Source organism: Gopherus flavomarginatus, chromosome 14 (genome assembly GCF_025201925.1).
Source record: "Gopherus flavomarginatus isolate rGopFla2 chromosome 14, rGopFla2.mat.asm, whole genome shotgun sequence".
NCBI lineage: Eukaryota > Metazoa > Chordata > Testudines > Testudinidae > Gopherus > Gopherus flavomarginatus.
The window spans coordinates 3,437,623-3,462,513 of record NC_066630.1 but is presented as its reverse complement, the minus strand read 5'-3'; the positions used below and the strand labels follow the sequence as shown (position 1 = coordinate 3,462,513).

Genomic DNA, 24,891 nt, shown 5'->3' with positions numbered 1-24,891 from the left:
GAGAACGCCTGTTCTTGCTTTCAGGTGACATTGTAAACAAGAAGCCGGCAGCATTATCTCCTGCAAATATAAACAAACTTGTCTGCCTGAGCGATCGGCTGAACAAGAAGTAGGACTGAGTGGACTTGCAGGCTCTAAAATTGTAAACTTTTATTTTTGAATACAGTTTTTCTGTACATAATTCTACATTTGTAAGTTCAACTTTCATGATAAAGAGATTGCACTACTGTACTTTGTATTAGGTGAACTGAAAAATACTGTTTCTTTTGTTTTTTACAGTGCAAATACTTGTAAACAAAAATAAATATAAAGTGAGCACTGTACACTTTGTATTCTGAAATCAATATTTGAAAATGTAGAAAACATCCAAAAATATTTAAATGGCATTCTATTATTGTTTAATCAAGCGATTAATGGCCATTCATTTTTTTAAATCGCTTGACAGCCCTAGTGACAATATAAAACCCAAAGTAGACAGACATTGAGAGTAAATTACCTTTCCCTACAGAGGAGGATTGAAACTTGCAGAGCTGCTGTCTGAGTTGCACATTTTTTGTGGAAAATAGATCTCACCCTCCAGTGCTATCAATATAGCATTTTTCACAAACACTAGCATTCACATAAAAAGCAGAATGACAGGTAGTAGCTTACAGTCACTACCACTCTTAGATTCCAAAAGCCAGTCAGCCAATGCTAAATGCTAATGCTCCTTTTTCTCATGGCAAGTGTTGAATGCAGAAGCCAGTCAGGTGGCTTAAAAAAATGGAAACTACATAACTATTTGCATTATAGCTAGTATGTTATTAAACAATCAATAGCATATGAAAAGGGGCATTTACTATTCCAGGTATCAGCATGCTTCAGAGGCACTGTGAAGCAGAATGAAAGGTAAAGAGCTTTCAAACACCCAGGAAGACTCATTATTAAGAATATAACATGCATGACCAAGAATTTTCTATTGCTTTTAGTTAAACTCTTTACCCAGAAGTTTACTAATGTTCATCCTCCCCCATCAGAAACGGTCATCGTTTTTTAAAATACTGTTCTACTTTGCAAGCCATCTCCTGTTCACCTGTTGCAGGCACTATCAAACAGCCATTAATATTTGAAGCCGGGGGGGGAAGGGTATCCTTACTGGCTTCCTTCCCCAGTATGTACAGCCCTTTTAAATTAATTCACATAGCTTTAATAGATTTTAGTTTTAAAATATTTTTAATGGAAAACATTTATGCTCTATCACATTAAGACAGAATTATGCTTTTAAAGCACCAAAATGGCCAGGGTGACTCCCAGGGAAACTCAAGATGGCCACCATCCTTCAAGAAGTAGGACCAATAAGCTCCTGAGCATGCTGCTATAGGCCATTAACAGTACTGGAAGGAGGAAATCAGATTACTAGATTTCTGCAGTCTATTTTAGAGTTACCCCTCACTTTCATGGGATACATAACAAGAGAATTTAATATGCACTACTGGGTTCCACCCAAATAATCAAGATGTTCTGTCCCTACAGTGTGCAGGACCAGCATTTCTCTTCAGAGGTCTTACCTGCATTTTCCAAAGTTCTTGACAGAAGAGCAAACGACAGAAGGCATTGGGCACCAACACATCCTTGACAGTTTGAAGCAAATAAGACAGTTTCTTCTGGAATGGAAAAAGTCCCCTCTGTAAATATTACATGTAATTATAAAAATATTTTCCTGTTTTTCCTTATTTGTTAAATTTTAGTGACTGAATGGCTCAGGGGATGGAGTAGTGAGGTTTTCACCTTTGGGTTATGAGTTCAAATGCACCACGTCAGTAGTGACCGAAATCCCTGTTTCATGACAGCTTTTCAACTATTTTTGTTCACCCAGTGATGGCAGCGCAGCGATGTGAATTCATGAATTCAAGCATCAGAAGCGAGTCACCCCTATACCACCAGGACCTGATGGCTGTTCAGTGTCCTTGGTGAAGTGAGTTGGTAGTCTCAGTACAGCTTCTGGTGTCCACACACACAAGTCAACACAATAATTAGCTACAACTGCAAGCAGGATGCTAAAAATTAAACAATGGACACAATAAAATTAACCCTCTTGGGAAGGACTGGGACATACTAAAGAAAAGTCATATACAAGAAGCTTGTTCAGCCACTACTCACACTGTACTATCTCTATAGATAAACAGAGGATATCATTTCCAGGCCTGTCAGTTCAGTAGCTTTCATACTTAGGAAAAGAATGCTCCATTTCTAAGGATGTTACAACATACAGATATGACCCATCAGCTACCTAGTTCCATTACTGGTTTTGTATTTTTTTTTTTAATCTTTTGGGGACTATATATACATTTATGGAGGCCAGACAGTGTGAGCTTAAAATGTAAAAACAAAAATAACCATTAACAATGCCTTTTCCCTCCCAGTGTTCATCTTTGTGGGCATAAGAGAAAAGATTTTCCTCTTACTCTCTGCTCCAAGTTCAACAATGCAGCTTGGTTGGACTCCCTGGAAATGTTGCAAATCTGGTCAATGTTGGTAGCCGTAGTTTTGGCTGACAAGATTCCTATTGGTACTCCCAGCCTCGAGGCCTGCTCCTGCAGAATGGAGACTAGAACACAAAGCGAAGTTAACAGTGAGAGAGGATTCCGGGCTGAGCACTAGATTGGGAACCAACAACTCCCGAGTTGTAATCCTGGCTAACTGTCTCCCAATCTATGGCTTTGGGTAAATTGCTTCATCTCCTTCCCTGTCTCATTTTCCCCAATCCACAAAATGGACAGAACACCACCTACCTCAAAAGGGTGTTGTGATGATCCCTTGTTTGTAAAGTGCTCGCTGACTAACAGTATTAGAGCTCTTGTTTGTCTCTTTGAGGCACAAACTTTGAAAATAAATCAAAATATTCAGAAGCCAGGGGACTTTACCTGTCAGTTTCTGACAGACTTAAGAAAGGCTACTGTCAGAGTTACAGGGCAAGCCATACTCTAGAACAGTTTTTGTCCTTTGACTGGACCCCTCCATTGACAGGCCTGGCTATCTTCATATCTTTCAAGGATGGAATCATATGATTCAACCCCTTTGAGACTGGACCTCCGGGGCGCTCCTTAAATCAGATTTTCAGAAGTGGTCACTATTTGTGTGTACCTCATTTCCTGGGTGCCCACTTTGAGATCTGGGACCTCATATTCAGAAGTGCCGAGCTCACTCAATTGGAAATGAAGGCAATGGGAGAAGTGCTTGAATACATAAAGTGCAAAATAATGCTAAGTACTCTGAAAAATCACTCTCTCTCAAATTTGGGCACCCAAAATTAGTTCATACTTTTTATCTTAATCTCCCTCCGTCTTAGCTTAGCATCTGTAAAATGGGATAATACTTATTTCACATGGGTTAATGTGAAAAATAACTAGTTGTTATTTGTGAAGCACTCAGATACTATAGTGATGAGTGCCAAATAAAAAGCCCATGAGGCTAGTAATTCTATCTTCACAGCAGGATTCGAATAGCATGCAGTAAATAAGGCCTACAACCGTACATTGAACAATGAGGGTAAAACAAAATATTTAATAGCTGCTCAGTAATTGCGCATCATCCATCCTGTGCCCTGAATAAGGCAGGGGTTCTGTAGAAAAAATAGTATGTGACAAATACGGCAGTTTTCTGCATTATCTTTGAGAGATCTTATTGAATTAAGTTTAAGTATCTTTTGGTTCCAGCATATTAAATGATTTTTTTATGTATTGTAGGACAGGATCGTGTAACCTCTTGAGGAGGGAAATGTGGCAGATGTGAGGCCTGGGGGTTCAAGGGACTAGATTGAACAATGTGTCAGACAAGAATAGACTCCTGGAACAAGAAGTGTTAAGAGGTTTTCCTTGGGACTATGTAGGGGGAGGTGAATGTAAATTCCCCAACTCTGGTTATGCAAAACCCAACTTTTTGAAACTATGCCCTGAGGCCTGGGTGCCTTTGGAAGACCAAGGAGGAGGAATATTGGTGCAGTTGCCCTTGAACTGTGACAGTGATCACATAATTCAAAATCTTATCATGATACGCATGTATCCCTCATTTGTTTCTCCGTTCCGACTGTCCCCTTTTCACCAAAATCAATAGGTTTCTACCCTTGACGCCTAGAACATTCCCTGAAATTTTGGAACCAATTAGATGTAGTATTCAAAAGTTATCCTGTAAGACTTTACAAGCTAGGCCAGCAATAGGAAATGTGGCTTGCTGCTGTCCTCGTTCTACACAAAAGAGAACAACTGTGCTCAGAATATACTTGCAACTATCTCTCTATATTTCAGAGAAGAACAAACTAGCAGACTGATAGAGAGAACAAGAAATTAAGGTCATATGACAAGTAGAAATTCAGTGTGTCAGGCAAACTTAATTTCCATCTCTCTCTTGGACAGGTACTTCCTCACTCACACCCACCTACAAATGATTCTGAAAAAGCATTTTGAGTCTCTGGATCACTCTGCTCAGTTGATTTACTGGAACTCTCCACCTAGAAACAAAATAAAGTACTTTAAATCTCTGTGTTTACATGTATATAAATATATTACCTTTATATGGCATGTTCCATCTGCAGCATTCTAGAAACCTGAAGCAACTGAAATAAAACTAATATTAAGTAATACAACCTAGCTCTTATATTAGTATTTTTCATCTGTAGATCTTAAAGCAGAGGTCAGTATCCCCATTTCACAGATGGTGAAACTGAGGCAGGAAAGTAACTTGCCCAAGGTCACCCAATAGGTACATGGCAGAGCAGGAACAGAACCCAAGTCTCCTGAGTCCTAGTCCTAGCTCCTTCCACTATGCCATATATATTTGGTAAAACATGACAAAGTGTTAGGAACTAGAAAAAGTCAGCTTCCTTTTAAAAGGTATTATTCTGTAACACTCCTAAGGAAAAAAAGATCCCAGAGAAAAAATTATAGGAAGTACCTTATCTGCCTATAAAAGTCCTCAAAAACAAATGCTTTCTCCAGCCTGAGAGTGCAAGATAATGCACAAGGAGTCAGAAACTTGGCACGATGTCCATGTATGTATTTCACACACGTGTATAAAGTCACATTATGGAATCATGGGTGGCTATTAAGAGAAATCTGATAATCTCCAATAACTTTTGACTCTGTTCACTATAGACCAGAGGCTTTCAAAGTGTGGGGCATGCCCCCTTGGGGGTGGGGAGGGAGTGATGAATTATCAGTAACAAGACACACTAAAAGACCAGGGTCAGGATGGGGCTTTGTCTGGTAGGGGAAGTAGATTGGGCTCTGTATAGGCAGTCTTGACTACTGGGACCAGACTCCCTACCTCTCTTGGTCCCTCACTGCCACAGCCGCCACCAATGGGCAGTTACCCCTCCTCTGCTGGATAGGCCAGCAGGGACTCTGCAAGGAGGGAGCCAAAGGCTGCCCCCTGGGATGACTGACCCCCTGCTGGACTGAGCCCCCTCCTGACCCTTCAGCACAGCCCCTGGGCACATCCACTTCCTCTCCCAGAGGGAGCCTGTGCAAAGGAAGTGGATAGTGCCATGCTGAAAGGCCAGGGTCAGAATGGGGCTGTGTCAGTGCATGGCCCAGCACTCAGAGTGCAGACTTTGGCTCCCCGGCTGACCCTGGCTCTTCAACATGGCCTTGTTTGTTTATTCTGAACAGGATGGGAGCCAGACAAGCAGGAAGCTGGGTCCCAGCAGCTGAGACTGCCCAACTGCTGCATGGTGAGAAGTCTTCTTCAACTGCAACTGGTGAGTAACCCTCCCTCCACATCCCCTATGAGTACAGGACACTCTTCCCCCACGGGTACCAAGCACCCCTCCTCCCACCACACTTCTAAGAGGTGGGCATACATGGGACATGAGTCTCCAAAGGAGGGGCTCAGGAAAAGTTTGGGAATCTCTACAATAGACAAAGCCAGTTCTGATCCCAACAAAGAAGATGGTAATTTACCACCATATTTCAAATCTGAATTTGCTCTATATAACCCTAACTCCATTTTCAGGCCACGGTAATAAAGAAATAATGAATATAAATCTCATTTCTAAAAGGAAAACCACTTGTCTTTGAGTTTTCTTTTACAGCTGTTTCCAACCTGTTCACTTACTGAAGATATTCTGCTTATAGGACATGCACCTTAGACCTATATCAGAAAGACTTGTCTGGAGACCATACTTCAGCAGGGTTCTAGGGAAACCCAAGATATGACTGGTAAGTTCAAAACTGTCAGCTGTCTTACCTCCAGCAAGAGGTCATTCAAGTTCTGATGGCAACTCAGAAGGTGAACAGCTGCTTTCTGAAGCTCCTGTCCACTTTCAAATGTGCATTTCTGTTTCTTGACTCTTCCTGCTAAGAAATTTAAAAAGAAAATTAAGTTAAAGGTTTACTCAATGGCCTGTTTTCTATTTTATTTCTAGACTGCATGAATTTTGTGCTCATGAAAAGGAATGCTTGACATTGGCAAGAGCCAGACATAGTGTGGGCTAATGCTACACACCCTCTACCAAAGTCTGCCTTCTGATCCCGAAGGCTTTTCCTTAATCCAGACCAGATCACTTTACACAGAAACTGCCAACTGTGCCAAAAAGAGAGACAAAGACAAGGAACACAAGATGATTGTTTTTTAAATGAGACTGGCTGTTCCACATGCTGCAAAAACACTATTTGCACTAACTGTATTAAGACTGAAACTGACAGTTTTAGGGTTACTTTGAATTGAATCTCAAAACGTATCAAGCACCAGGATAGATGTTTGAAATGGGGGGGGTGATGTGATTACACTGCTTGGTACGTGTGAAGAAGGGGGCAGCAGCATCCTGCAGCCTGGGGAGCTGGGGCTGGCAAAGCCACAGAAGAGGGCGGTGTGACAGTCAAGGCCAGGGGGGATGAAGAGCTCGCACAAGACGGATCTAAGTGACCAACATGCGAGAGGCACAGCGAGCCAGCCTTACAAACACAGGGGACGCGGAGGGAGGAACATCCCCCGCCTCGCTTCGGTTTCAAGCCGGTAAAGCCGCCATACCACACACACATCGGCTTCACGCCACCCAGCTGCTCTTGCAGCAAATCAAGCGCGCGGGGGCTTTGGGCCTGCCTCGGCCCGGGGCGGGAACGTGGTACCGCTCCCCGCTGTCGGGGAGAGGCGCAGCCCGCGGCGGGGCCGCCCCACGCCCACCGCTCGCCGGGACGGGGTGTGAGCGGAGCGATTCGCGCCCACATCCCGCGGGGCGGGTCACCTCGGCGCACGGCGCTTTGCAGAGCGGGGCTGCAGCTGCTGCCGCCGCGGGCCACCGGCTGGGGCGCCCGCTCCGCCAGGGAGAGGCGCTGCCAGAGCCGGCCGCCTCCGGGGCGGCCCGTGTGCGTTGACGGCCCCTGGAGGTCACCTACCCAGCAGCTCAGAGAGAGCCCGGCTCCCCCTCCGCCCGCCCGGGCCGGCGGCCATCCCTGCTAGGCCGAGCGCCGCACCCGCCTTCTCCTCAGCGACGGCGCCGGTCCGGCTACCGCCACTGTGGAACCGACCAGCCCGCCCTGCGCTCCCATTGGCTACGGCGCGCAGATGTCGTCACCAGACATGCGCTAAAGGACTGCGTCTGACCCCGCCTACTGACCTTTCGTGACCGCCATCTTGGTAGTGGCAGTAATTGACATGGAGTCCGCCATCTTGGTAGTGGCAACAGCCTAGGTATCCCTTCTCCAGCCATTTTTGAAGAGACTCCTCGTTTGTGGTGGGGTTGGAGTTTAGGAACCAGGCCCACAGGGCCCGGTGTAGCTTGGCGAGGTAGTATATTTTATTGGACCAACTTCTGTTGGTGAAAGAAACGAGCTTTGTCGCTACCCAGAGCTTTTCCCGCCACCTGTCTCTGCTCTGGAGCCTGCATCTTCTTGAAATAAAATCTTATATTCTAGGACTCAAACTCTTCAGTTCCCTAGTCAGGTGATAAGGTTGTCACTGCACAGTGCTTTGGTTTTCTGGGAATAGAAAGTTTTTATAGACATTTCATTTCAGGGGTCAGGAGAAATCCCATTTTAAAGTGGGTTTTTTTGTTTGTTTGTGTTAAGTGTCTGTTAGCAATGCAGTCCCACAGAGGGTGTAATAATTCATTACATGAGGTGTAATAATTCATTCAGCAGCACAAGTGCAGTAAATACCAAGTAAATTAACATTCATGGGATATTTAACATGATGCAACAACCTTTTTTCTTTTTCCAGAAATGGATTGCGAAAATGGCCTGTTGGATTTGATTGTGAGGCATTTATTCTTCTTGTTCACCTAGCATCTTACTCAGCAATCCTTAAGACTGCTGTGTGCAGGAGAAAACCCTTTATGATCCTACTCAATTTGAAGACAAGGCTCATGGTTTAATATCTGGAATGTAAGTAAACTCCTTAGAGGCTCTTACTTTACGTTTTCTACATCAGCGTGTATGCAGAAGATGCTTGATAAGTTATAACACTGTGCAGTTACTCTGTTGTCTATGGGCCTGGAAGGAAAGAACTAGATTATAATGTCCAGAATGCCTGTCTAAATGCTCATCATCCTTGTGAGTGCCATACTGGTCCATTTAGACTCTGAAGCTGGTTAGCTGCGAATTGAGTTGTTTAAAATAATAACCTCCCTGAGACTGTGGTGAGGTTCAGTCTGGAGTTGAAAGTGAAATGAGTTTGTTGGACTCAGCCAGGGCCAGCTCCAGATACCATCTTAGCAAGCAGGTGCTTGGGGCGGCCACTCCGGAGAGGAGCGGCACGTCCTGGTTTTCGGTGGCAATTCGACAGAGGGTCCTTTGCTCCCGCTCGGAGCGAAGGACCTCCCGCTGAATTGCCAAAGATCGCAATCGCGGCTTTTTTTTTTTTGCTGCTTAGAGCAGCAAAACCTCTGGAGCCAGCCCTGGACTCAGCTCACTTACAAAGGCCTCAAGTTGGTAGAATTCCATGTTTCCGTGTAACACAGTATACAAGGATGGAGAGTGTTCTTCAGCAGGAAAGTCCAAGAGTTCAGGACTGGGGGCATGTGCAGTGAGGCGTAGGAATAGCTGACTAGATTTTCAACTCAGGAAACCTGAGTTAAAAAGTGAAGATAAGTTTGGCCTCAGCATTTTGTACACAATCACAAAAACACCTTGGTCTGGGGCAACTGGTATTTTTTATTCAGAAATGACTCAAGATTGCAACAGCAGGGGGTGCCGCAGGCCAGGGTGGAAGTATCTTAGCAGGGCTGCGTGGGTAGCCAAGACTGGCATAGTGAGGAGTGCTAGTCCGAGGTGCATTGGCTGAGCTATGTTGACTAAGCTTTATATGTGTCTTGGCATAATCCTGTCAGGCCACCTAAATTCACATGCCTTTAAAGGAGTCAGTTCCAAACAGGGGTAGAATTGAGTGGGAATTTAAAGCATGAAATAATTGATGAGCTTTACTACTAATGCTGCCATTCTTGTTTCCTGAACATTGGATCAGAGACATGCAATAAGTATGTCTTGGGGCCTGCATGGAGCCCTGTTGACTTAACTGGGCTATGTTCAAGACACAGGTCCGCCTGCATGTAACTGTCTGTAAAATTGTGGCCTCCGGGTGACTGGTTAAAGTCATTTATTGAGTCAGGTTTGGGTTCTTGTTTTTTTTAAATCCAACACTCCATTACCAAGAAATATTTTTAAAAGCCACTATTTTGGGTGGGAGACATAAGAACACAGTGGGTGTGTGCACCTTCTGCTGATTCAGCAACGGCAGCTAACTAATCAGCACTGTTCTCAGTGCTGCACAGGTACTGGAAACTCTGATGATGGTGCATCTGCAGATAAGTAAATAAAAAATGTGCTAGAAAAAGAGCAAAATGCTGTGTTTGCTAAAGGCAGACTGAAGTCTTCAGAGAAAGATATTTCATCTTCATGTTCTAAAAATGTTTTACAAATAATGAAGAGGTTTTTTTAAGTAAACCAGGAAACGAGTAATCTCTGAGAGAGAGCTTGGGTTGCAGTGGGGAGCAAACTGGAGCTCAGTTTGCAGTCTGATATGGCAGCAAATAAGCCTGGTGCAATTTTGGACCACCTCTACAAAGACATTACAACATGGAACAGTCCATTTTTAATCCCTCTCTGTATGACTATGGTGAGATGGCAAGTGGAATATTGAGTCAAATTCAGGGGTCATTACAAGAAAAATGTAGAAAAAACTGGAGGAAAATTAGAGAGAACAAAAGAAATGATGGAGGGGTGGGCAGGACTGATTTATGCAGACAGAATCAAGTATCTTCATTTGCATAGACTGGCTAAGTAACAATAGCTAAGGTAGGATATAACTGCCTACAACTATCTGACAGATGTAAATATGAAGGGAGGGAAGGAATTCTTTAGCACAGTACAAAGAGACAAAGCAAGGTGTATGGGATTAAATTAAGGGAAGGATAATTTAGGCTGAATATCAGGGAAAATCATCCTGTCTGTGAGGTCATTAATGGCTACATTAATGCAAAACCTGAGTAGCTGCATTTGATACAGGGTCCCTCCGCAGAAGTCTGGGAGATAAGGAACCTTTCCCAGGCCACTGTTCTCTGTTCCTCGGTCCCAGTTCTGCTGGGGCAATTGCTAACCGCTCTGTGTACCTCTAACACATGGCTTGAACCGTGCTGCATGGGAACAGGCAGGGAGCTTGCACAGTGATTGCAGACCCCTTGTGGAACATCCCCGAATTCTGTCTCCACCTGCTGGCCGCAGAATTGTGCTGCATCTGGGACCATCTACAGCTATGTTGGAGGAGGCAGGATTTTCTCCTATGACTGTGGAATAGTTTCCGTAGAGAAGTGGCACAGACTTAAAACTAGACTGGAGAAATCACTAGAAAATATACTGTAGGGAACAGTTCTGCATTGGCCAGGACAGGAGGCTGGATTGCCTGGGACCCCAGGGCTAATTTCCATGTTTAAGGTTTATGATTTTGTGGCAGGTATCACTGCACCAATAGTCTACATTTAGCCGGTTGCCCGTGTAAGTGCCTGACATTTGTACTACTTTTATACTTCATAGGTTGAAGCCATTTCCCCTCATCCTGTCACTCTAAGAATAGATTTCTCTATTTTTAATATTACTGACAGGTTTCCACAGCCTCACTGGCTTACTAGGTTGCAGTTAGCACTGCTGGCTATATTTAATCTGGTGCACTATTTGCGAGGCACCCTGAGTTAATGCAATTTGTTCAGAGGATGAGTTTTAATTAAAATATTAATGAAAAGGAATCTAAAAAGGAAATGGGACTTCTTTTTTTATGTTCTGCAAATTAAATGTCTTGGCTTTTCACCCCCATATGAAATTTGCCTCAGACAGTGTGACTCTTAAATCATTTTATTGTAATTGGTGGAAATTTAGAAACCAGCCTTTCTACATGTGGGCAGCAAGGCCTGATTCCCCTTTCACTTAGACCAGTATAAATCAGAAGCACAGAAGTCCATGAGGGCAGGGGACTGGACTCAATGACCTCTCGAGGTCCCTTCCAGTCCTAGAGTCTATGAGTCTATGACTCTATAAGTCAATGGAGTCATCCCGATGTAATCAGGACCGGCGCTAGGGTTTCTCGTGCCCTAGGCGCACGGCCATTTCACCGCCCTCCGTGCTGATCCCGCGGCTCTGGTGGAGCTGCTGCCGGCGTTCCTGTGGAGGGTCCGTTGGTCCGTGGCTCTGGTGGAACTGCCGCAGGCATGCCTGCAGGAGGTCCACCGGAGCCGCGGACTAACAGACCCTCCACAGGCATGCCTGCGGCAGGTCAACCGGAGCCGCTTGGCACCCCCCCGGCAAAATGCCGCCCCCTCAATAATCCTGGCGCCCTAGGCAATTGCCTAGGTTGCCTAAATGATAGCGCCAGCCCTGGATGTAATGCTGGTGTGAGAGGAGACTCCAGCCCTAAGCCTGTACCATGTGTCCTGCCCCTATAAGAAGGAGGACAACAAAGCTCTAATGGTAACAATTCCTTGAGTCTATTGCAGAGTGATATTCTCTGGACCTGATTTTGCCCTGCCTTGTACCTTGTCTAGTCATTTACACCTCAGCCCTTATGAAACACTGCTGCACATTATGGGCTGCAGAACACACTGTGTGGCCCTCTGCTGTGATTAACCATTTTACATCCTACCTCACTTATATGAGAGACAATCATTCAGGAGCCTACTTGTCCTCCTCTATCAGGAGAGTGTGTACTGCAGGTGCAGCAAACATCTTAACTGACACATGTCAGTGGAAACAAATGTCCTAGTTGAAGGGACTTGGTCAGATTGGTTGATTAGGGCTCAATATTTGGGTTTGTAGAACTGCAGAGTCTGGCCATAGAGACATAGTTAGTACAGGACTGCTACTGTGAGCATGATCTCGTGTTGCTCTCTAGGGCCCATAGAAGCTGTTATTCTTATCCACTCAGGGAGATTTCACTTAACTCCAGTGCTGGGTCTGGCTCCCTGGGTGGGTATGTTTATATGGTACTGTAATGGCATCCATTGCTTTGCTACAGTGTTGTCATTGTTCTTCTTTTAACTGAAAATAGAAGTAGTTTGATTTTAAAGGAATAACTTGCCTTGCCGTGTCTGCAGGTGAACTCTAATGCAAGGGAACCAAGGTGAAACTGTCTCTAAATGAAAGAAAAATTGATTTCTGTAGTCTAGTTTCTTTGTCAAATTCAATTAAGTGCAAAACTAAACAAGCAGCAGAAATTAAAAGTAAACCAGATTTGTAAAATATTTTCAGTTTTAATGATCTCAGGTGTATTAGTAACACTGGTAAGGATATCTGAATATATGAATTTTAACCAGAAAGAGTCCCTTTGTGTGAGCATCTTGATTTAGTGTGGTTTTTAGGAATAACCTGTGCTTGAAGATATTCACTCTTATTTCATTAATTTATTTTAAAATAAAAAATATACAAAGCATTCAACTTCTTGCAAAACTACTTTTGTCTAATGGTGAGAGCAGGGACTGAATGGGAGTCAGGACTCCTGGGTTCTATTCATGGCTGCTACAGTCTTACTGTAATGGATACAACCTTTCAGTTCCATAGTTTCTCAATTTGTAAAACGACTAGAATACGATGTACCTACCTCACGAGGATGCTGTGAGCATAAATGTAATGTCTGTACATTGCTTTGAGATCCTGAGATGGAAGGCTTTGTGGCATGATAATACTTCACACCTACATAGCACTTTGACTTTTTCCTCATCTCTGCTTTTTCCTTTTATTTTTGCTTTAGAATCTGCCTACCCACATATACACACCTTGAATTATTTGTTAGGATATCAAGAGGGGAGATGTAATTATATCTTGATTGTGTTTTAATTATGGTATTACTCCATTGTAACTCAAGGTCTTGCTATTAATTCTGTGGGGTTTGGTGTGAGGTGAGAGTGTCTCCTTGTGGAGTCCCCATGCTTTTCCTGCCACATAGCTCTGATGGTGCCTTACGGCTATTTCTGGAGGGCACTGGCAGGCAAGTGTGAGAACAAAACTGAAAGCAGGAAATGCCTGCAGCCTTCAACTCTTCCCTCATTCACCTTCCCGTCTGTTCTGCAAAGGGCAACCTGCTCAGAGTTCACCTTCTCAGGTCATTTCTGAAACAACCCATCAAGAAGGTTATTTACAGCTTAAACATGACTCCAAACACGATTCATCTATGGAGCAGCCAGGACCCAGATCTGAGCTTCACAGGTGACCCCTGTCTATATTGGGATGAATAGGACTGAGGACAATACAAGAAGCAATGGGTTTAAATTGCAGCCAGGGTGGTTTAGGTTGGACATTAGGAAAAACTTCCTAACTGTCAGGGTTAAGCACTGGAATAAATTGCCAAGGGAGGTTGTGGAATCTCCATCATTGGGGACTTTTAAGAACAGATTAGACAAGCACCTGTCGGGGATGGTCTCATTATTACTTCTATGTGTGCTGAGCTGTCCTTGCTTCTGGTAGGGTTTTGTTGGTGCTTGCCTTGCCATGCTCCAGTACATCCATCAGCTTTCTCACCCACCATTTCAATTATGTTTGCTTCCCTCCTCCTTTTGAGTCGCTTTTCTGGCTCTTCATTATACTATGCATCAAATTCAAACTCTGTGCTTTCAAGTCCCTGCCCCATGCAGTCTCTGCCTGTGGTTCTGACCTGGTCTCCTTTCATGTCTCCCAGAGCACATGCCCCATTCCATTATGGATGTCAGACTCAATCCCCCTTTCATCTCCCTCCCTCAGAAATTTCTCTGTGCCATTTCCCACCCGGCCCCTTCTGCTTGGAACAACCCTCTCAAATCTGTTCACCACCTCTTCACCAGTGCATTGCTCTAGTAAATCCTAAAGCCCCCCGTCTGCAGCAGTGCCTACACAAGTGCATTTTTATGCTAAAAAGTGGAGCTACCAAGAGGCTTGACTCCCAAAAGTGAGTAATCAATTACTTATCTCTCCTTCATCCAGGCTCTCTTACACACCTTCCCCTTTCACCTAGGTGCATACTTTATTGTCTCTAATCACTCCAGTCCAGCAATAAGACTGCACGCTCTTCAGAGTAGGGACCTTTTTTTTAGAAGCAGCTAGCACATTTGTAGGTGCTATAAAGTAATTAACAATTATTATAGTAACCAAAATCACAGATCTAAACTCAGCTCCATCTCTAGAAAACAACAAAGAGAGGGAGGCAGGAAAAAGATGAACTCTATTTGGTACTGAAGGCACCAGCTCCGGTGGATGCTGGCCAATTAGAGCAAAATGGAAACTTCCTACAAAATGTTGCTTGTACAGATCCCTGTGCTGCCCTGTATCGTTTTGCAGTTTGGTCCTGAGGAGCCTCTGGCAGCCATCCTGCTGAGTGACCCGTGTGCCCAATTAATCCTCCATTCAGTGGGCCAAATCCAGTCCTGTTGTAAGCAGCTGCAGCTCTAGATGGAATTGCTCCCCACTATACCAAGGCTGAATTTGGCCCACTGAGTTTAACAGACTCATTGGAACCAAAGACCTGCAGAGCCATCCAAACATCTTTGGGCTGTCAGAGCAGTGCAGGAACGGGTAAGCAGGCGTTTAGGTTCACACTGGCTATCTCTGGTGCAGTAAATATGGAGTTCATTCTTGCATGTAGCAGGTAGCTGATCTAAAATGATTTGTTTTTCTTTAAATATCACCCCAGAGAGGTGATTGGAGCTTGGATGGTCCAGTGGAAGGGAACTTGCCTAAGACTTGGGAGACCAGTGTTCAACTGCCTGCTCTGCCATAGACTTCCTGTGTGACCTTGGACAGGCCACTAGCCTCTCTGAGTCTTGGTTTCCATCTGTAAAATGGAGGTAAATATCATCCCAATATCGCAGGGGTACTGTGAGACTAAAGATTGTGAGATGCTTGGATATCACAGTAATAGGGGCCATATAAGTACCTGAGAGAAAGCAGCTGTATGCTGGACAAAATCATGGTGGAGTCACAGTCTCCTTTTCTTCTTTGGTTCTCTTTTTAAACTCACTCCTTTAAGGTTATGAAACCTGAATTTTCACCTCAAGGTAAGAGAGGAAGGGGTGTGGGGGGGGGGAAGCCTATAACCCTCATCATATGTGCTTCACCAGCCTGATAATATGCATGGTTCTGTTGCTGTAGCCCTCACGTGCCCTTCTCCCTACCCCACTGCAGTGTTTGTCATGATCCCTTGTTACTTAACTTCGGATTGTAATTTAAGTTGTAAACTTTTGGGCAGAGACATTGGGCCACATTCTCTTTCCACTTACATTAGTGTCCAGATTAACTCCATTATACTCTGGATGCAAACTGGTGTAAATGAGAGCAGAATTTGACCCTGTTGTCTTTTGTCTGTAAAACCCCATGCCCATTTATGGCCCTGTGGAAAGAATAGACAATATTAATTTGCTCAGTGGCAAGGGGGTGGCTATTTTGTATGTAAACATGGTGACTAATTTTCTGTTCCCCACACCCACAAAGCCAAATTTGATTTAGCGACTGTGTTATGCATTTATTCATTCCTTAGACCAGTGTAATACATCAGGAGCATGTTGGAGAACCACAAAGGGATTCAGTTACCAGAAAAAAGACCAGAGGGGAAAAGCACTAACTGGGGCAGGGGAGAGGGAAATAAACTGATCTTGATCCAAGGCATTTTTGGGGGGCCAGCTAATAATCAGATGGGATTACTGGCTCTTGTTTCTCCCTGGGCTGCCTGCAATATGCCTCAGGCCCTGATTGCTAATGTTTAGATTTGAATAATCCCATGCATAAATTGAATCTACGGATAATCCCATATTCTTCTCATTTCTGAATTCCAGAATTACGAAGTAAGTTTGCGTGGACAGCAAGATTCCTCAAACAGGAGCCTCTCTCCTACCTTGCTCTATTCTCTTCCTTCTCCAAAACAAACATGATGTTTCAGTGCTATAAACACTATCCAAAAGTATTTGTTACTAATATCCCCAGACCATCTCTAGTCAATATTCAGGTCCCTTGTGTCAAAGTTAGAATCAGGACTCACAATTTGTCAGACCTCTCTGTTTTATTAGCACAGCGCTCCGCCAATAACACCCAGATAATGTGAGTGGCCATGCAAGACCCTAAGGGTATGGCTACGCTTGACATTTCAAAGCGCTGCTGTGGCAGCGCTTTGAAGTGTGAGTGTGGTCAGAGCGGCTGCACGTAAACCACATCCCTTACGGGTGTAGCTTGCAGCGCTGGGAGCACTGCGGCACTGATTACACTGAGGCTTTACAGCGCTGTATCTTGCAGCGTTCAGGGGAGTGTTTTTTCACACTCCTGAGCGCGAAAGTTGCAGTGCTGTAAAGCGCCAGTGTAGCCATGGCCAAACAGTCTTAGGGTATGTCTACATCTACAATTTTGCAGCGCTGGTTGTTACAGCTGTATTAGTACAGCTGGATAGGGCCAGCGCTGCAGAGTGGCCACACGTACAGCAACCAGCGCTGCAAGTGGTGTTAGATGTGGCCACGCTGCAGCGCTGTTGCACACCGCGGGGAAGGAGACCTGCTTGGAGGGGGGGTCGGGGAACGCCAGAGCAAACCGCGGGAAAGGAGACCTGCTTGGAGGGGGGGTTGGGGAACGCCAGAGCAAACCGCGGGGAAGGAGACCTGCTTGGAGGGGGGGTCGGGGAACGCCAGAGCAAACCGCGGGGCTGGATACCTGCTTGGAGGGGGGGTCGGGGAACGCCAGAGCACACCGCGGGGAAGAAGACCAGCTTGGAGGGGGGGTCGGGGAATGCCAGAGCAAACCGCGGGGAAGGAGACCTGCTTGGAGGGGGGGTCGGGGAACGCCAGAGCACACCGCGGGGAAGGAGACCTGCTTGGAGGGGGGGTCGGGGAACGCCAGAGCAAACCGCGGGGCTGGATACCTGCTTGGAGGGGGGGTCGGGGAACGCCAGAGCACACCGTGGGGAAGGAGACCAGCTTGGAGGGGGGGTCGGGAAATGCCAGAGCACACCGCGGGGAAGGAGACCAGCTTGGAGGGGGGGGGGTCGGGGAATGCCAGAGCAAACCGCGGGGAAGGAGACCTGCTTGGAGGGGGGGTCGGGGAACGCCAGAGCAAACCGCGGGGAAGGAGACCTGCTTGGAGGGGGGGTCAGGGAACGCCAGAGCAAACCGCAGGGCTGGATACCTGCTTGGAGTGGGGGTCGGGGAACGCCAGAGCACACCGCGGGGATACCTGCTTATTCCACGGAGGTCAACAAAAACGCTGGTGAGTGTCTACACCTGATGACCAGCGCTGGTGATCCAGCGCTGGATCCTCTACACCCGAGGCACGACCGGGTGTACGGCCAGCTTTGCAAACAGGGAGTTGCAGCGCTGGTAATGCCCTGCAGGTGTGTACACATGCTAAGTTGCAGCGCTGTAACCCCCTCACCAGCGCTGCAACTTTGTAGTGTAGACAAGGCCTTATTTATACAGATAAAGAGCAGGAATTAGACAAAGGGACAAAGAAAGCAAAACAGTAAAATTCACCTGGGGCACAGCATGCATATCCTACTTCCTTACTAACTCTTCTCAATCTAAGGCTAATACTTTACCAATTGCCCTTAAACGGTGCAATTGTTCTATGTTAATGTCTGTATTCCTGACACCTGGATTGCAGCATTCCAACAGTTTTGCTTAAAGGTACAGACAGCATTTCTTTAATCCTTTCTATTTTCACAATATAGTTCATTCTACTTTCACAATCCCTCCTTTTGGTCAAGCGCACGCCATGACCAACAATTACTGGGTTCCACAAATTAACCGTTCCTTATCTCTTTGTTCATCAGTGATATTCAAAATCATCTTTTGAGCACTCTGTTTTGGGGCAGTCATCTAGGTGACACAATTCTGGATACAACAGGAGATTAACTGAAAGCATACAAAAATCACTAAGATTCCAAACAGGATAGTTAGGGCTCCCTGAAACAACCAGTTTCCTATGCCAGAGAAATAGAACGGGTTACTTAGCCACTTCCATAAAGAACTCGGCTCTTCATGGGGAAGATATGCGATTTGTTCCAAGTGGCTAGCGCAATCTATTACCTCATTGGTATTGTCAGGTATAAACACACAACATTCTTTTCCAATGAGAGCACAGGTCCCTCCTTTGGCCGCCAGCACTATGTCTAATGCCTGATGGTTTTGGAGGGCCACCTGTTGGATCGCCCCTGTTTCTTTGGCCAGAGTTTTTAAACTTTCTCTGGTTTCATTTGCCATATTTCAACTACTGCTTGTAACCTCAGGAGCCTTTTTGCCTGGTGTGTTACTCCCCCAAGTGGGATAAAGGAACTGCCAATAGCCTCTTCCCAGGTGTCATTACTGTTCCATATTGTGTTAAACGGACAAGGTCCTCCAGTGAGGTCTGGGGAATTGAGTGGGATAGCCAGGACAGAAAAACCTGTTTGAGAGTGGGCTGGGATGTGGCTGCAGACCCAGCATTTAGAAATATTAAGGGTCTGAGCTATCCACACTTGCTGCTGGATAAAAGAATTGTCATTGTGGACTCCCCAGACCTTAAAGACACCAACAGCCGAGGAACAGGTACCATCAGAGGTGCATGTTGGAGGCAGGGCCCTTCTGGTTCTGACAACCTCAACTGAGGGTACTGCAGTCACAGTTTTATGTCCACCAGGCAGCAGGCGCTAGGCTCACTACTGCTGCCTCTTGGGCCTTGCTTTAGGTTGTCGTCTGCTTCTGACAACCCTTACGAGAGCGTAGATTGTAAGGTATTGCAGGCTGTTTCTCTACGTCTTCTTCTGGAGTCAAAATTGACTCTGAGTGGTCTTGAGGTGATGATTGGTTCACTGGGGGTGGTGCATTCTTACACTGCGAAGCATGTATCCACGCTGCGATGCCAGACAGTTTAACAGCCGTCGGGGTAGTAAGCAGTGCCTGGTGATTCTTTGATGTTCTTTAAGTCTCTTTACTTCTTCCTTGACTCTGGCTATAACAATGGCCTTCACACCTTATCTTTTCCTGATGCATACATTCCTCATTCACACAAATAGACTGAGAATACAAACAGTAGTATTTCATATTGAGCAAAAAAAAAGGCATTGCAAATTAAACCTTGGTAAGTTTTACAATTGATAACCAAGACAATTTACATTGAGACCCAGGCCTTTATGGTTTCTCTAATTTACTTAACATAGACACAATAGAGAATCCTGTCTCTTACTAACTAAATCTTAAAACAAAGAGTTAAGAGAGGGCCCAATATGTAATGCATATGGGAAAACAGAATCTTATAGTCCCAGGGGGTCATTTCTTTCTGTTATTTAAAAAAAGTGGCTAGCAGGATGAAATCAAATTATACTTTAATTCTTATGGGACATTATAAAATCCTGCTCCTACATATCCCCCTTTTGACACTAAGATTATTAATCACTAGTGTCATTTCTTATTTAGTCCACGTAATAGAAAATACTGGGAGGTGATTTGGGCCTGTGGCTTTAGCTTTGCACACATTTGTTTCATCCACCAGCACATTTTAAACATTTCAATTAAACACATACAATTTAAAACCAAAAACACAATTAGGGGTAGTAACATTAGTATGCCAGTAGTTGTGGGAGACCATCCAGAAAATATGCTATACCAATGGTAAGCTGTTATGTTTTTCTGTAGTGGCAATTTTTAATATATCCCCATTTGTGTGTATAATATGAATGGTCCAGTTTTCCACTTTTTTTTTTTTTTTTTTTTTTTAGGAACTATGTTACCTTTTTACCTTTTAACAGACGGTTGGTAACTGTTTGCCATTCAGTGCCAAGCTTGATAGAGAACTCAGCTAAATCAGTGCTTACAGTAAGATGAGACTCTTTTGTTGTTGTTGTTGTTGTTGTGGCAAATAGTAAATGTGATTATTGGTAAACACACTACTTACATTACATTTACATTTGTCTTCTGGTGGGTTGCTAACACTTTTTAAACACTTTTCCCCAAGAATTAACACATACATATAGCTCATTATGCAGTACATTGGATTATCTTTCTTTATCAGTTAGGTAATTTGCATCAACACAGGCTTGGCTTTTGGATTCAAAGCCATCAGCAGAGCTCAGAGACTCTGTCTTAACACACAGGGATCTGAAAAAGAAAACACAGCCTATTGCGGCTCTTTTTGGAGCCCTGGGTCTTGCAAAAAGGTCTGTTAGTTTTGCAACTTTGAATTAAAGAGTCAAATGAATTTTTAGTGGCATTAAAAAGAAAAACAAAACCAATTTATCTCACACCTAGAAAACAGGAGTTTTACAAACCAGATGTGTTGGTTTAGATTCTTAGAACGTTACATATTTTCATAGACAAATAGATACATACACATTTTCTTTTCCTTAACATTTCTTTACACTGCTTTGTTTTTACATAGCTGTATATATATATGGATTATTTACAGGCATTCTGCTGGAAAAAGGGCCCATTTTCCCTTCAGAATGGCTGCAAAGAAACCAATAATTCTTTCTCTTTAACATGGTCCTTTTTAACATTTTCCACAAAGTTTAACTGCTTAATTCTCTTCAGCCTCTGTAGAGTTAACTTTTCACTCTTTTCTTAAATCACTTGTTTATGTCCCAAAATGACACCTTTATCACCTCAGATTTCATCATTTTAAGTATTGTTCCAGGGGTTCATGCCTGCACTGACTGCTTTTCTTACTCCTGACACTATTCCCTTAAGGCTTTCAACCTGTTTTTCAGTTTATCTGTTGCTTGCCTGCTTGTCTGGGCCCGATCCTGCTTTTTTTTTTTCAATGAACCGTTTGTGAGTGATATTGTGGTCATTTCACAATTTTGAAAGAAATGTTCAAGGAAAGGGACCAGGAAGGGTGGGGGCTAGTTGAGGAGCCCACCCTCCTTGCTGAATTGGTAGTGGAACACTAGAGAATCAGTTTTTGAGGCAGACAACAAAGGGGAACAGAACAAAGGGCTTTTTGTCCTTTTCACAATAATGAGATGGGAGTATGAAGGGGGTTGGATCGATCCGGGGTTTGGAGAACGGGGTAAAGGGGAGCGCTCAGTCTGGTGGTGGGAGAGGAGGGTTTTAATAAAGCTTTTAACTTAGTATTTGAATATTTGAGAGAGATGAGTTTTGATTTTGTCCACCTATGATTTGCCTCTTGCCACCACTGCATGAAACAATTAACCTCTCCTTTAGCCAATTTAGTTTTAGGTTGGCCGAGTTTGTCCTTTAAGACGTCCACTCAGTCTTTGTTCCAAGATTTTAACAGTGGCCACTGAGTTTTGGGATCCCCCTGAGTTAGCCTAGACCATTTTCCCAGAAATTTACAGGAGTCTGGACCCTTTTTACAGGAGTCCGGACCCATCCTAAATACATAAAATGAGCCGGCGTTCATTTAGGGAACAGTCCCGACGTAGACGTCTGGTTACCCATACAAGAGGACTTCACACACCAATCACACAAGAAGGAAATTCGGGTTTGTCAGAGCGATGCCCAGTGCAACACACAAAAGGAGACCACAGGCTACTGCCTCAATCACCCTTGCTTTCACACCAGGGGTTTTACCCAAAGTGCAGTGCGGCTGCGATTGTGCAGATTCCACTCACTCAAACCGCGGCGACAGGAACCCCTTGGTCAGCCTATCCCTGGACGGAGACGGCACCCAGACTCAAACACTGCACAAGAGGACGGATAGACACAGAGACAGGACAGTCCTCAGTCCGGACAAAACACAGAAATAATTACCTGACCAGATTCCTGATGTCAGATCCCGGGATCCCTATCAGAACAGAGTGGGAACCAACAGGTTGGATGGCGTAGACCTCACTGTGGCTGTGCGCCTTTCCGCTGTAGTGGAGGACCGCTCGGGCCAAATGCCCAGGTGCCGGCTGCCACGGTCATCCTACAAAAATGGTCAGGAATCACACGGCCCCAGTGAAGACGGTTGCCATCTCGGTGGAACCTCCAAATTGTCAAAGTTAGAATCAGGACTCACAGTTTTTCAGACCACTCTGTTTTATTAGCGCAGCGCTCCGCCAATAACACCCAGATAATGTGAGTGGCCATGCAAGACCCAAACAGTCTTATTTATACAGATAAAAGAGCAGGAATTAGACAAAGGGACAAAGAAAGCAAAACAGTAAAATTCACCTGGGGCACAGCATGCATATCCTACTTCCTTACTAACTCTTCTCAATCTAAGGCTAATATTTCACCAATTGCCCTTAAACGGTGCAATTGTTCTGTTAATGTCTGTATTCCTGACACCTGGATTGCAGCATTCCAACGGTTTTGCTTAAAGGTACAGACAGCATTTCTTTAATCCTTTCTATTTTCACAATATAATTCATTCTACTTTCACACTTGCAATAGAGAGGACAAGTATTTGTGTACCTGCTCCCTCATCATTCATACATTAGAAATCTTGGTCTGCACGCAGGATCAGTAGCTAGTTTATCTACATGGGTTAGTTACTGTTAGTAGTTCTGACATGGGATTGAGTTCTCTTTCAGCTTTACAAATGAGCGTCTCATAGCTGTAAAATTTTTGTTGCACCCAGTCTACCTGACCCTTCTTTGAAGGTTCTTGCTGTTCTTCCTGGTCTTTCTGGACCAGTGTTTCCAGAAGCATCTCCTCTTCACTGAAGAAGGGATTTGCACAATCAACAATGCTGATTCAGTGCAGCAAGGGCAGGTGAGGTATAGACTATTCCCAGCAAAGATCACACACACCTCACAGGCACAGCCAGCATCAGTTTGCTAGTTCTTATTTCCTGTGCTAGGCCCTATGTCAAAGCAGTGTTCCTCTAGCTGAGGACAGGAACTAAGTCCCCTCAATAAAACTGGTACCCATGATGCAAAGTATTCAGTAGGCATCTCTATTACAAGACATTTAAAATAATAAATTATGGTAGAAGCCTAATCATTGCATGAATTTGGTATTCTGCAACCAAACCATCTTGGGCTGTGGCCACGTCAGATCTCCTAAGAGAAGCAGGGTTGGACCTTGGCATTACCTGGATGAGAGAACTCCAGGGTAAGTCCGGAGCTACAAGAAGTGTTGGTGCTATGCAAATCAAGGTGCTATCTTTTAGATGAAAAGCAAAACAGGCCTGACCTATGATCTCCGAAGAACCAATAGTGCTTTTATAAGTAAGTCCAAGCCTTCCCAAGCTCCCCCTGCAGTTCCAACTGCATATAGGGCTGGGCTTCTGCTGCATGTCCTCTCCCTAAATGCTACAGGCATGTAGTTCTGCGCTTTGGACAATTACTGCAGGCTGAAGATCCAAGGGATGCACCCCATCCATGTACTTATTCACTACACCAACACTGACTCAGACTCTAAATACATTCAAAGAGTGGTGTACCCGAGATCACTTATCCACTGATGTTTTAAAAACTCCTGCACCCCAATCTGGGTCTATGCTGGTTATGTAGTATGTATATGTCTTATGAACCTTGTAACTGACACCCAAATCTGACCCCAGACGTACAGTACCTTCCTTCTTAACTTGTGTAAATTTGATTTTAAACATTAACTTAATAAAAATTTTAAATCTGTTCTTATCAGTTTAGAGACTAGTTTTGATTTTTCAAGGAATATCAGAGCCTGTCCATGGATACTTTAAAGGGATTAACTAGGGTGGGATTAAATTGCTGCCCTTGGGCAGGCCAGTCCTATATTATTACTGTTTTATTTGTTTTAACAGTGCCCAAAAGTGTCTGAGGAGTTGCCCAACATAAAAGAGACAGGCCCTGCCCTGAGGAATTTACAAACTAGTCTTAGGGGTATGTCTACACTGCAGTTAGACACCACTGGCTGGCCTGTGCCAGTGGCTGTTCACTTGTGGTGTAGACCTTTGGACTCGGGCTGTAGCCCAAGGACTGGGACCCTCCCACCTCACAGGGCCCAAGAGCCCAGGCTCCAGCCCAGCGGGTTTTTAATTGCAGTGTAGACATAGCCAGGGTGACCCCAATGTGTGAGTTAGCAGGATGGTAGAGAGGGCGAGAGGAGGCAGAAAGAACGGGTTTATAGGAGCCAAGGCTCGTGGGCAGCAGGCAGGAGTGAAGAGGTTCTTAAAGAAAAATACCCTTGGTGGGTGGGCGACTTACTCAGCTAGTCTCTCGGCAGAGGAGAGGGTAGGGGCTCTGCGGGTGTTCCAGGGACTGTTACACGTGTGTGCAGGAGAGGAGCACTGGGCCCTGTGCACAGTGGGCGCTCTCGGGGGCTGGCTCAGGTGTTCGGAAAGGCCTGGCACTGGGCTTGGCACATGCCTCTTTGACTTGCAGCGTTCTCTCCTGCAGGGAGGTGTCTGTACTAAACTCGCCTGCACCCTGCTGCCTTTCCCCGGGGCTAGGGAACGCCCGGCCGCTTTGCCAGGCTAATGCCCATTGCCCAGGCTCTGCGTGCGCCTCTGGCTGAACTCCGCCTCGCCCCGGGCCGCTCCCTCGCTGCCCCCTTCTGGTCCCCGCCCTGCGCGCCGCCTTTGTGTG

At 45.0% G+C, this 24,891-nt stretch overlaps 1 protein-coding gene across 1 annotated transcript in view; it reads right to left on the bottom strand.

Annotated features, from left to right (window-relative positions):
• Positions 1-7,523, bottom strand: part of FANCA (FA complementation group A) — a 62,986-nt gene extending 55,463 nt beyond the window's left edge. Inside the window, 6 exon segments of the mRNA XM_050923279.1 lie at positions 1,548-1,643; positions 2,445-2,587; positions 4,414-4,486; positions 6,223-6,332; positions 7,371-7,475; positions 7,478-7,523. Of these exon segments, the coding sequence (XP_050779236.1) occupies positions 1,548-1,643; positions 2,445-2,587; positions 4,414-4,486; positions 6,223-6,332; positions 7,371-7,475; positions 7,478-7,523 (573 nt within the window).
• Between the last annotated feature and the right edge of the window lie 17,368 nt (positions 7,524-24,891).